The 14,430-nt window shown below is 35.4% G+C and overlaps 2 protein-coding genes across 2 annotated transcripts; one reads left to right on the forward strand and one right to left on the reverse strand.

Moving 5' to 3' along the window:
• Positions 1-1,931: 1,931 nt before the first annotated feature.
• LOC112057704 (small VCP/p97-interacting protein) lies at positions 1,932-6,659 on the reverse strand. Its single transcript, XM_024098222.2, has 3 exons — positions 6,467-6,659; positions 4,967-5,131; positions 1,932-4,455 (listed from the first exon to the last, which is right to left on the reverse strand). Exons 1-3 carry the CDS (start codon positions 6,524-6,526, stop codon positions 4,441-4,443), a joined length of 240 nt encoding a protein of 79 aa, XP_023953990.1. The 5' UTR covers positions 6,527-6,659; the 3' UTR covers positions 1,932-4,440.
• Positions 6,660-7,404: 745 nt separating this feature from the next.
• On the forward strand, positions 7,405-14,154 carry LOC112057701 (ATP synthase subunit b, mitochondrial). Its single transcript, XM_024098221.2, has 5 exons — positions 7,405-7,563; positions 9,996-10,140; positions 11,032-11,230; positions 12,257-12,445; positions 13,905-14,154. Exons 1-5 carry the CDS (start codon positions 7,536-7,538, stop codon positions 14,079-14,081), a joined length of 738 nt encoding a protein of 245 aa, XP_023953989.1. The 5' UTR covers positions 7,405-7,535; the 3' UTR covers positions 14,082-14,154.
• Positions 14,155-14,430: the final 276 nt, after the last annotated feature.

A 14,430-nucleotide genomic window follows, 5' to 3' on the forward strand; every position in this document is an offset into this window, starting at 1 on the left:
TCGCCTACCCTGGCCTAGGTAATAAGTGTAGGTTCTTAGTTGTACCTAAGTGTGCCATTTTTTTAATCAGGAAAGGATCTTCAAAAATTGTTATTACCTATAGCGCACTTTATCATTATCTTAAAACAATAAAATTTGACAAATAGGGAAAAGAATGACTAATCCAACCAATCCACTATTACAATACTTAGATAAGATAGGTAGGTACGTATATACTAAACTTAACTTCGAAAACAGGATTAGATACCTTGGACCTACAATATTTTCAGCCCACTGTAAACAACTCAAAGCATATCCTTCGACAAAGTTCTAGAATTTGCTGCTAATATTATGCGCTACGCTCTACAATCTGAAGCATTATATTAGATGTTGACAATCCTTAATGTCTAGTTCGAACTACTTTAGTATTTTTAATTTTACCGGCCAAAAATCGTTTGTACTCGACTAAGTAATCCGAACTAAGCATAAGATTAAAACAGCCTTAAGCATGGCGGTAAATAATCATAGTGGTAGAGTAGAGCAGCGTTTCCCTATCGTAAATCAGGTGGGACCTATGCGAAACAATTTTTTTTTTTTAAAAACATTACGCAAGGACTTAGGAGATGGTCGATTTTATTTCTTGACTAATGAGACAATAATGATCGCTCGACGGGCGGATTGTAGGTATTATGGGTCTAAAAACTTAAGTGAGTCACGAAGTAGTATGTTTACCGGGTCACAGTAGAATAAAGTTTGGGAAACGCTGGGGTAGAGCTTCCCCAGACAATTTGTCACAAAGGGCTTTACCTACCTATTATCAGTAGGTATAAAGATTAGGTATATCAACCATATTATCAGACGCTAATGAGTTAATGACAATGACCTGGACCGAGCTACTCGTATTACGTATTCTGTATTCTGTGACTAATGCATTGTTATAGCGCTCTTCCAGACATGAAACGGAGACGGAACTAAAAAGCTTTAACGGGCGGTCACCCATCCATATGCACGACAAAACCTACATAGCATTGCACGACAAACCTACATTGCATTGGTCGTTCAGTATACCTACTCATTTTGACTCTGGTCTCTTGGTACTCGGATGGTCTACGGGCTTCGACCATAATAGTCAAAGCCTTCCTACGGGCCGTGAAATAATATTAATCTATACTAATACTAGCGGACCCGCTCAAGCTTCGCTTTGACTTATGGTGCACTTCATCCCTATCCCTACCCTACCCTGCTTCTACCCTACTCCTACCCTAGTCATACCCTACCCCTAGGATTTAGGGGTTTGAAAAATAGATGTTGGCCTATTCTCATAGATACCGAATAAGCACAAAAAATTTCATCAAAATCGGTCAAGCCGTTTCGGAGGAGTATGGCAACGAAAACTGTGACACGAGAATTTTATATATTAGAAGATTATAAAGCTGAAGAGTTTGTTTGATTGAACGCGCTAATCTCAGAAACTACTGCACCGATTTGAAAAATTCTTTCTGTGTTAGATAGCTCATTTATTGAGGAAGGCTATAGGCTATATATTATCCCTGTATTCCAACGGGAACGGGAACCACGCGGGTAAAACCGCGCTGCGTCAGCTAGTATTTTATAGAGTTAAAGTTAGTGAAATCATCAATCCTACATCACGATCAATCAATCTGAATCAATTGAACCGAATATGAAAATTCTTTTACCAATAAAAAGCCACGTTATCTGTGAGTGTTATTGGCTATATTTTATCCCCTTATTTCCACGTGGTGGCGTCTCCTATTCAGTTAAAAAAATATTAAGTGTTCCCTAATTCCTTTACTTAAGCCGACTGCTGTTACACTCCATATCACCAACTATAACCATAACCATTCACATTATTTGAGTGTTTGGATGTTTATATAACATCCAAACACTCAAACTTTACTACTTCATTTAAACGAATGAATGAAACCCATAAATATACACCAATTAACAATGTTTATTCATAATCATAATATACATTATACATTCAATATACATCTGCTTACACATTAACGATCGTTTCAATAATACAAGTACATTTGTGACTTTCCAAAATATACAGTGTATAAAGAATGCAATACAATTGAAGTCGTGTAAGTGTAGACACAGGTTCTCAAAGTGAGTTAAAACGTCCCACCTATGGGCGGTTGACAGTTTGAAGAAGACCCGGAGAAAAATAAAGAGCATTGAGACTGAGGAGACGTAGGAAGATTAAAATCATCATTATTAGCCTATTTGAATGGCCCACTACGGTCAGTGGACCTAGCGCAGCCTAGAAGTCTTTTTAACTTTGTCTTCATATCGGTATCTCTTTCATCCCATCCCAGAGCGATATGTAGACGAATTTATCTAACGGTGGGCATGCTAGGCCTGCAGGAATTCGTACTTATAGAAGAAGACATTTGAAGGACCAACCACGCTATCCCTGAGATTTTTTTGACTTGAGCATTGAATACATTTTTAGATTTTTATTGAATGAAACAAATTATCATTTTAGCTAATATTGTAAGTGCAAATGTGGCTCAATAGATTGTCATTATGCCAATACAAAACAAGATTATGGGTCAACCAACGCCAACAATGATTCAACTTATGTGACTTCAACTTTTTGCATCTATTATGTGTAGAAAAAGTCTTTGAAAGTTGGTCTGATCTCCATAAGGCCTTATTTAACAAAATATTGTTTTGAAAACTACAAATATTTCTAAATGCATTAAATAACACTTAGCAGTATATTAGACACCAATTATTACACATAATTATTATACATATATAAAATCTACAGGAAAAGCTATTATTAATACAAATAACATAACGTGAAATACATAATTTTTCAAAAATCTGAAATGATTTTGCTTTTGTTGTTGATTTCTTAGTGGTACTTTGGTGGAATAAACAGCTTATGGCTGTATTAAAAAAATTACAACATGTTTGAAAAGTATGCTGTGAAGACGATGGTTCTTTTTCATATATCTTGAAATTTTTAAACATTTAATTTATGTATTAAGCATTTCAAAAACTAGACTCTTTTCTCAATTATCTCTACATTTAACAGAGTAGCAGTCAAGTGACGCTGGCCTCAAAAACTACTACATTCATTCATCATCAGTAAATAACTTTAATTTCGATGTCTTATTGTTTATCTGTTTTTGATAATTAATCAACATGTTACTAAAGGATAATTATATGATACTTACATTCACGCTCCATACATTCCTGGGCTCATTTTTGAAAGTGCCGGCCAACAAAAAAAAATGGCACGACTCGTTAAAATTAGCCATTTGGAGCAATAGCTAATATGGCATAAAAGTTGTAGGAGGGCTCTGACCCAAGTTATACAGGTTCGACGATTCGTTATTTACATACATTTTGTCGATTGTCAAAAGTGCCCGCCAAGAAAAAAAACTGATACGTATCGTTAGAACTGCCCATTTGGAGCAATAGTTAGTATGGCACAAAGATTATATTTCTAGTTTTTTTTTCTTAGCGGGCACATTTAAAAGTTGACAAAATGTATGGAAATAACGAATTATAGCCATATTAGCTATTTTTTTGAAATAATTAGTTCTAATGATTCGTGCCATTTTTTTCGTTGGCCGGCACTTTCAAAAAGGGCCCAAAATGAATGATCTCCTTTCTGTGAACAATATTCTAGTAATAGAACAAAACAGTTTATTTATTTTAAAATCTACTATAATAATACACCAATAAACAAAGATGCTACTATTGTCTATTATAATATAAAACGTGTGATAAAGAGCAACTAAGTTATTAAGTGTGAATAAATACCCCCTTCCATTTTATAACAATATAAAGTTCTCGTGATAGACTAAACTATTGCATTTAAAAGACACGTGATTCGGAATAGACCATTATGGCCAAGAAGTCCTCTTTTATAAATTATGTAACTTGGCTAAAACCTTTGTAAGTACTATATGGTATATTTATGTATAACATAACATAATAATAATTAAATTCAGTAAATAAAGTCATCTTTATATTATTTTAAATTAAAGGAAAACGCCTACAAAAACAATTAACTGTGGGCATTGGTCAGAAATTTGGGAATCTGTGACTGTTATTACAGGACCATTTTAATTGTTAATTTTTAATTCAGTTACAATATACAGTACAAGTAATATAATAAAAAATATATATAATTTTGATTATAGTATGTAACACTAATGATATATCAAGTTGGACTTTTAGCCAATGACGCGAAAGTCGAGATATTCTCATGTATATAAACATAATTTAAGATTTACAATAATTTATATTAGTGGAAAAGTAATAAGGTACAGAAATATTGACCCATTATATATAGCAATACAGACAGACATAGACATACTTCCAGAAGAATCATTGTATAAAATAGTATACTATCAGAGGTCAATTCATATATTTGTATCGTTCTGCAGGAGGAGGGTTCCCTCTTATCTCCGAATCTCAGTCAGCCTGCCACTGGAAAAAAATGTTACAATTATTTTCTTTATCAATCCAAATTAGATGATAATTTATAGATTACTCTCACACTACTACACAACTCGCAAAGTTGATTGTGGTTGAAAAAATATTGTGTATAATTTGGCTACAGAAAGTAGACTAAAATCACCTGGCAAATAAAAAAAAACAGCAATGTTTGTATAAAAAACGCATGTATGTGAAAATATGCATTATTTCAATATTTGCACTGTAATTTTCGGAATGCCCTCTGATTTTTTTTTAAATTTACCAGGCGATTTCATTCTCAACTTCCATTAGCTAAACCGTAGGCACAAACTTTGCTTCACTTCATGCAACCTCGCCTTGCCTCAATTGATTGAGGTTTTGTACCAGAGTCATTGGAGTCAAAGCAAGTAGGCTCGAAAATGCAAATATCCTCTCTACACTACTCAGCTCATTTATCTCTTGAAAAATCACCTTTTCACATGAATAAAAACATCTTAAGTACATAATAAATTACATTTTGTACCTTCAAAGTAGCTCCACCACCCTTCTGCATCTCCCGCTCCCTTTGCTCCATCTCCTCAGAGCGCTGCTGCATGCGCTTGACTCTCTCTGGATCTTTGATGCCGCGGTTCGCCTCCTCTGCACGTCGGCGCTCTGCTGCCTCCACTTGCTGTCTACGTCTGGTTTCCTAGTAATGACGTGAATATCTTAGTATTGCATAGATTAACTGTATAGGTGGCAGATTGATCATGTAGCAGAGATTTTCTCTGACTGAATGGACTTGTGACTTGGGTGTATGTATTTGATTACAAAACAAATTCTTATATTTCAATAATGCAATTTTAATGTACATATTCATGTCAATTTACAGCTTTCTAGTAGTAATAGTCTCTGTGCTAAACCGCAGACAGACAGACAGATGGACATGACAAAACTATAAGGGTTCCTTGTGGAGACTACGGTACCCTAAAAAGTTTTTATGCTGTACATAAGGTTCTATATTAGAACTGGCTATATCCAAGGCTGCTCAAGTAGGATCTTACCAAATTTAGCTGGACAGGGACAAACAAACAGAGAAGGTGAGTTTTGTTGCAATATTTGATGGTATTTGTGGTGCAGTGGTTTGCACAGTGGATTTACAAGCCCTGAGTTTGATCTAGGCCGATTGAGGTTTTCTTAATTTGTCCAGGTCTGGCTGATGAGACTTCGGCCGTAGCTAGAGGTGTACCACCAAGCCAATTCAGCATTCCGGGCTGTGGGTCTTCATCTTCCTCCTACCAAGTTAGCCTGTTCCCATCTTAGATAGCATCATCACTTACCATCAGGTAAGATTGTAGTCAAGGGCTAACTTATAAAGAATAAAATTTTAAAGGGGCCCTACCCCTACCCTACTAGGGGTAATACCCCTTTAAATTTTCAGAGAATCCATGGAATGATAAATTATTTGCCTGTGATATTAACAATGTCAACTGACCAGTACATAGTCATCCATTGATCACACATCAATATTCATTGTTTGCTATCATAGATTATCATTATATTATTGTTATCTAAAAGATAATCTATAGACATAGACTTTAGTCATATAAGACAATGCCCCAACTTTCACTGTTCTTAATGAACAGTGAAAGTGCAGTGCAGTGCAGTGTACTGAGAAACAATAATAATATTAAATGACATTGAACTTATATTATTAAATGACATTGTCTACATCAGTACCACATTATTTAAAAAAAAACCATACACTATACTAAAAAATGATTACTGCTGTATGTGTTTATGAATACTGAAGATGCTCTCTACTGCTATTTGATAATTCAATTACCAAGAAATAATAAAAGCAAAGTGTATGAAAAGTTTATGATTAAATATATCGCGCATAATACATTTATCAGTAAAAGCTTAGCGAATGTAACAAGCGGTGAAAGTATTTTAGATGTTTCACCTGGTTATTAAACGAATATTTACAGTGGAAACGCATAATTAGTAAAAATATGTTGTTGGTTCTTCCTCAAGAACTTACTGTGTCTGGAGTCAAAACATTCGTGGCTGAAGGTCTGCAGCACGACGTAAATATCCCCATTTTGAGGAGAATACAATAAAAAGTCTAATAAGCACTATATGGAGGCAGTCACATCACAAAATTCCAATTTATGTTCTAAAACTTGCAAAAATAAATTAAATATTATGCTATCACAGACAAAAACAAAATTCAAAATTGACATTTGATTTTTTGAAGTTGACGCATAAACATAACTTGCGTTCAATAATTTTACTGTATACAGTTTAAACTTTAATAAAACGACGCTAAAGGTGAAACTGGGAGAATGAGAACTAATTATTAAAATATGTTTCTAAAACTATAATATAATAATCAGGTAAAACCACTATTAAAGCATAAATTAAAATGTTTATACAATGGTTACACAAGCAGCGTAATCCGATTTTTCTAGTTAACTATAATAAGAAAAGTATATCACAACTAACCATTCTTTTCCAAATATTAGTTACATTTGCCATTTCCTCTTTTAGTCGTCTGATATAGGTTTTAAAATATAAGCGTCAAAATTATCTGAACAGTTGTTTTTTGAATCAAGTAGGTAAATATTTTGAAAATCGCGTTACAAAATTCAATAAACTGGAAATAAACCGCGCAAGTCCCTAGTTTCGATCAATAATTCAATACTCCAAATTGTAGCCAGCGTACAAAACTAAATGCGAGAACATTTATTATTGTACGCTAAACTAAACATTATAGAACTCTAAAGAACTAAACATTAGTCTGAATCCGCATTTAGTCTGAGACTATACTAGATTAAAATAAACGAGTAATATATATAATAAATAATCTTCAATTAATATCTTGAATATTGAATCTGAACTGAACATATTTTTTTAACCGACTTTAAAAATAGGAGGAGATTTCTCTACCGTAATATTTTTTTTATTAATAGTAGTAGGGCAACATTAAACAAAATAAATCATTGTCACCATTTGTCACCAAAAAAATTTACAGGGGCAACACTAACGCAGAGTAATTTTTTGGGGACTGTCTAAAATAATACTGGAAAAATAAAAATTGCGCTGTAAATATGCTTTCTCGCATAGCTTTGCGTTCAGGTATGTTAAATTTTAAATTGCTATATTTTTCGGACTCTAATGTTACTTTTGAAACTTACTAACCTTGGTGCTAGGGAGGTTTATGTAATCGCGACTTTGACAGGTACCGAATTCATATTTTAAACTATTGTAATTTTATTTTATGGTTTCTTTGTGCAAATGATTATTTGTCTTATTCTTAAATCTTTGTTTTCAATGAATAGTTAAATTATAATTTATTTGTTTTCTTAAAAATTCAATTATAACCTAACACCGTCCAGCTGATAACCCATGACAATTTTACCTTTTTTAACCGACTTCCAAAAAGGAGGAGGTTCTACGTTCGGCTGTATGTATGTTTTTTTTTTTTTTTTTTTTTTATGTATGTCCAGCGATAATTCCGTCATTTGTGGACCGATTTTGAAAATTCTTTTTTTGTTTTGAAGGGTTTAATTTCAGGGTGGTCCCATTTTTTTAATGTCAGGATCTGATGATGGCATCCTGGAGAAATCGAGGGGAACTTTCGAAAATCGTAGAGACGGCTAGTGCGTTTGTTAGTGTTTCCATAAGGTATTTTAAACCACTACAATTTTATGAAGGTCTGGAGTTGATCTGATGATGGAGCCGATACACAGACGATGGAACTCGTCAACGATTTACAGCAGGTACCTTTTGTTTGGGCTTAATTTATTTGTATTGATGAGAACTTTCCACCTAGATGGGTTGTGACTGTATTAAGGGTCTGATGATGAAGACGAAGGACAATGAAGAGAACTCCTCGACGGTTCACAGTAGCTACCTTGTGTTTGGACTTGATAAATTTGTATTGATGAGAACTTTCCACCTAGATGGGTTGTGACTGTATTAGGGGTCTGGTGATGAAGACGAAGGATAGTTAAGGGAACTCCTCGACGGTTCACAGTAGCTACCTTGTGTTTTGACTTGATAATTTTGTATTGATGAGAACTTTCCACCAGGATAGGTTGTGACTGTATTAGAGGTCTGGTGATGAAGATGAAGGAGAGTTAAGGGAACTCTTCGATGGTTCACAGTAGCTACCTTGTGTTTGGACTTGATAAATTTTATATTGATGAGAACTTTCCACCCATATGGATTGTGACTGCATAGGGGGTCTGGTGATGAAGACGGAGGACAGTCAGTTCACACTCAGTAGGTGTGCTAACACTAAAAATTAAAAAATAAAAATTTTAATAAAAAAAATTCAACCGACTTCCAACTCAAAAATTAACCTAAACTAAAAAGCAAAAAATAACATCTTACCTATGTGCTACCTTCTGATCAGTTTGAAGGCGGTGCCAATCCAGTGTCATGTTTTAATTAAAGCCGTTTCTGAAAGAACCACAGAAATTGTGTAATTTAAACGGCTTGAATTAAAACATCACTGGCTTGGCACCGCCTTCAAACTGATCAGAAGGTAGCACATAGGTAAGATGTTATTTTTTGCTTTTTAGTTTAGGTTAATTTTTGAGTTGGAAGTCGGTTGAATTTTTTTTATTAAAATTTTTTGTTAGTTATTATGGGTTTTGAGCATCATATATTTATCTTGAAACGGTCTTTGGGTACTAAAACGTAAAACATTAAGAAAATTAGCAAGCCTTTTCTTGAATAAAACAAAAATTTATCTTGTAAACTGATAAATCATCAAATGGGAATCCTCTTATTTATTTGTAGAACTAATAAAAAACAAAATTAACATTTGAATAATTCTTACAATCAACATACAAGTATTTCTATGAAAATTTCCCACTTCTACATATACTATAATTATAATTAATAACTTATGTATACACCAAAATCTGTTAAAACAACATACTAATATTTAAAATGTCACCATAAACATAGACTGTATTTAGAGGTGGAAATAAAGTTGAAGAATACATTTTGAGGAAACCTGCACACCAATTTTCATAATTCTCTGCGTGTGTGAAGTCTCCCAATCCGCAATAGGCCAACATGGTGGATTATTGGCCTAACCCTTCTCAATTTGAGAGGAGACTCGAGCTCAGCAGTGAGCTGAATATGGGTTGATAATAATGACTGGGCTAGGATTCCCTCCTTATAAGGGAGAATATAAAGCTTAGGCCCACCACACTGCTCAAATTAAATAAAAAATACAAATAATAACTATTATTGGAAAATAAAACTAAAGGTAGCATTCCATTCTTGGCGACCGCAATCTGCGACCACAACCGCGTCATACGACCCACTGCTTAGTATGAATTTATATGGAGCACAAAGCAATGGTGGTCGACATGGTCCTAGGATTTCTATGGGGTCACGGCTGCCAAGAACCGAATGCTACTACCGACTAAATTTAGTTATAATAATGGTATCAAAACTCACCAGTTACTTTAATAAAATAATATATTAATTTATCCAATATTTATCATTTAGTTAGTAGTTGTTTTAAACTGTTATTAATTTTTTGTCAGTTTTGGCGCGACAGTCCGCCAGCACAGCCCTAGTGGCCCGCACCTCTGCCACAGATGTGTCTGGTGCGCGAGATGAGGTGAACTTCCCCAGGCCTGTGCGTGGAGAGCCCGGCAAAGTCAGACTCGGGTTCATTCCTGAGGAATGGTAAAATGTTTTTTTATTTTTTTATTCTTTACATGTTAGCCCTTGATTGCAATCTCACCTGATGGTAAGTGATGATGCAATCTAAGATGGAAGCAGGCTAACTTGTTAGAAGAAGGATGAAAATCCACACCCCTATCGGTTTCTACACCACATCGTACTGGAACGCTAAATCACTTGGCGGCATGTCTTTGTCGGTAGGGTGGTAACTAGCCACGGCCGAAGTCTCCCACCTGCCAGACCTGGACCAATTAAGAAAACCTTAATCGGCCCAGCCAGGGATCGAACCCAGGATCGACCCATGTCTTGTAAATCCACCCCGCATACCACTGTGCCATGGAGGCCGTTGAAACATTTGGTATTGCAGTTATAACAATTAGTGATTGACTTCCTTCTTGACTTCGTTGCCCTTCCTTAACTCCTCCTTAATCCGGCCCCAATAATATTAATTAGTGGTAGGCCAGTTAAGTATGTCCCTCTGTTTGAAATATCGCCTGACTTAGGCCTTCAACTACTTCCAGTGCAGCCTGTTGGCCACAACTCTGGTCAGTTGAGGATCTAGAGTTAGGCGGCATCTTCCCACCTTCTGGTTGGATGTACATGTTATCTTTTCCCTTCGCTTGGTATATATACTCCATTTTCAGTCTTACAATGTAATATATGACTTGCAATGCAACATATCATATGACCCATATGGCAGGTCATATGATATGTTGCCTAATATCTATATAAAAAGTTTTTTTTTCTTTTTTGACATTAACATTGTTCCCTTTGTGTGTTTACAAGGGACCTTATCATCAGGAAGTATTTGATTCAGGGAAATTAAAATAAATCACTGAACCACTATTATGGAATAATATGAAATGTTACATATTTTCAATATGTGAATTCCAGGTTCCAGTTCTTCCATTCCAAGACAGGTGTAACTGGCCCATACACTTTTGGTGTGGGGCTCATCACATACCTGTTCAGCAAGGAGATCTACGTCATGGAGCATGAGTACTACACCGGGCTCTCCATCTTCCTCATTGTCTACTACGGCACCAAGAAGATGGGCCCACAAGTGGCTGCGTGGCTCGACAAAGAAGTTGATGTACGTACTGTTACTAAATGTGTAACCATTCAATTCATTATTGACCTGTTTTAACGGCCTACAAGGCTTTGTTCGTTATAAGAGATGCAAGATATGGAGCTTCGACCCACCAGGTTATTTTAACGTGGGTTAGCAAGATTAGAGTTTTTAGAGATTTTTGACGGCCTTCCATAGGGCAGTAGTGTGTGTGGTGAATTTGCAATATGAAGGTCCTGGGTTTGATTCACAGCTGGGCCAGCAAACAAAGACATACTGCAAAGCGATTAACATTCCGGTACGATGTATAGAAACCAATAGGGGTGTAGATATTCTTCCTCAATTCAATTCAATTTTGATTTTTGTTTTATTTTATTCCTACTCCTATCAAGTTAGTCTGCTTCCATCTTAGATTATGTTATCACTTACCATATGGTGAGACTGAAGTTAAGGCTACTTTTTACAAGGGATTTTCATCCTACTCCTATCAAGTTAGTCTGCTTCCATCTTAGATTGCATCATCACTTACCATCAGGTGAGATTGTAGAGAAAAAATACTGTGTGTCACCCTGAGCACTAATGGAGTTTACTCTTTAAGATCGACTGTCTAAATAGGTTTTTGTTGCCCATACACTATGTACGTCTCAATACTACGCCTAAAAAGTGATAGGTGCGCAACCGAGGAGCAGCACAGGCCGTGGCGTGCGCGCCTGCCAGCAGTTGGCGGCGCCGCACGGTGAAAGGTGCGCAGAATAGGTTGCGCACAAAAACGTAACGCTAACATTCGTTCATCGAATTTTACTGCCCATATTTTTTTCATATCGCGTGCTGTATATGGAAAATCGATTCTTAAGGAGTAAATTCCAAAAAATCCTCTATAGACAGTAAATGTTAAAAGTGAAAGAAAAGTGCATAAATTCTGCATTCACTTCTTCAAAATATTCTTCTTCTTCTTTCCTGGGCCTTTTCCGCACTTGGCCACCAGGGCTGGCCGTTGTACGTAGGTCCTTCAAACTATGTCGCATATCTATTCATTGCCAATATTTCCAGTCTGTAGAGAAATCCTGGAACGAGGGAAGACTGCAGACAGTGAAGGCCCTAGAAGACGCCATTGCCAATGAGAAGGACTCCCAGTGGAGGGCGCAGGGCCAGGAGCTGCTGATCGAGGCCAAGAAGGAGAATGTCCTGCTGCAGCTGGAGGCTGCTTACAGAGAGCGCCTGATGAATGCTTACCAAGAGGTGAGAATGGTTTTTTTTCATGATTTTTCCACAGATTAATCAAAAATATACAGATACGGAGCATACAGAACACAACGGTGTCGTAGCCACTCCAAATACGAAATTTAAAAAAGTAATACATTCTCGAGTCAGTACAACACGAACCGTCGCATCAGTAATTTTTAACATTATTGAAGAAAAAATATGTCTTATGCTTTTAAATACTTTAAAAATTGTCACCAAAACTAAATGAATAAGACTAAATGAATAATCTATTTCGGATGTCAAGGAGACGCGTGAGGTTTGTTTTTTTAATGGGTACAGTACGTTGCTTGTAAAGACTCACTGTGTATTTTTCAAAGATTTTTTTGAGTAAAAATACATTTATGGCCATATTTATAAACATGGACTAAGATTCAAACCTTAATTTTCGTCCAAGTAAAGTGGTCAAAAATATGAGGTCACCACTTCTTTGTGGGTCAAAGAGTCGGTGAATGTGGAGCATTCGAAACTAGAGTCCATATAAAAATACAAAAGGGATGATGACTAGATTTGAATATATGATTTTTATGAGACATTTCGGTAAATAATGTTAATGTTAACTAATTTATATGTGAAAAGCAAAGATTGTCTATACTACAGCCTTTCTTGATGAATACTGTTTACCAACAAAGAAATTAGAAATGAAGGTAGAAAACGCATGTCATTTCATAACTTATTTATTTTAAATTATGGTTTGCTTATAAAATGTTATATAAACTATATTAACCATATCTAATTGTATTAAGCTTATTTATCAAATTTATTTTCATAATTTGAGAACAAGTTAATTATAATTATTATTAGGTGTGAAATGACTAGTGATTTATACCCTCATTTTTAATTTGTTTGTTAGTAAACAGTACTCATCAAGAAAGGCTGTAGTATAGATGTTTGCAAAATAAATAAGATTATGAAATTTCAAAATCTTTTATCGTAATGAAAATTCATACAGTTTTAGCTTCCTTACATTAAATGTGTCATTTTTTAATTTATGAACTATAAACAAGCACAAATAACAAATATATTAGTATTTTTGTTTGACCGCCCATACAAATTAACGATCATTATGACCTGCGATGTCATTAAATCGTGCCATTTTGTATGGGGCGTTTTTCAGGGATCCGCGGCAGCGCCGCAAATCTGACCCTTTAAATCCCCGTAGCTCCGAAAGTAATGATCGCAGATACCCTGTACTTTTCCAAAATTGCTGTACTATTAGCATACTCCTAATTTATATACAATTTAAAAAACTGTCATCATCCCTATTATTTGAATCACTTTGTATGAAAACATAAAAAGTTTTTAATTTATAGTTAAAAATATATTAGTTATGCAGTTAAGTGGACTCGTCAACACCTTGAAGTTATGGAAAATTCTCCCAAACACCCTGTATATTCAGATAAAGGAATTAAAATTAAACTGTTGATCATTTGTCCAGGTCAAACGCCGCTTGGACTACCAACTCGAGAAGGCTGCCCTGGAGCGCCGCATATCCCAGAAGAATATGGTGGACTGGATCGTGGCCAACGTCACCAAGGCCATCACCCCCGACCAGGAGAAGCAGACCCTCGACCGCTGCATCGCCGACCTGGGCGCTCTCGCCGCCAGAAAGTGAACTTAGGATATCTATTTATTAACTATCTTGTACAATTTATGTTATTGAAGTGAGATAAAGCCTCGTCTAGTTAGTGAAGTGTTTCATTTCTTATTTATATACGTACCTATTAGACTATTCATTATCTACTTAACAAGACACAATGCTCTCTTGAATAGTCCAAAAACATTAACTTGAACCCATTTTATTTATTTTCGTACCTTTTAGACTATTCGATATCTACTTAACAGGACAAAATTTCTTGAATAGCCCAAAAACATTAACTCGAACCCATTTTATTTATTTACGTACCTTTTAGACTATTCGTTATCTACTTAACAGGACACAATTTCTTGAATAGTCCAAAAAC

This window comes from Bicyclus anynana, chromosome 22, assembly GCF_947172395.1.
Source record: "Bicyclus anynana chromosome 22, ilBicAnyn1.1, whole genome shotgun sequence".
Taxonomy (NCBI): domain Eukaryota; kingdom Metazoa; phylum Arthropoda; class Insecta; order Lepidoptera; family Nymphalidae; genus Bicyclus; species Bicyclus anynana.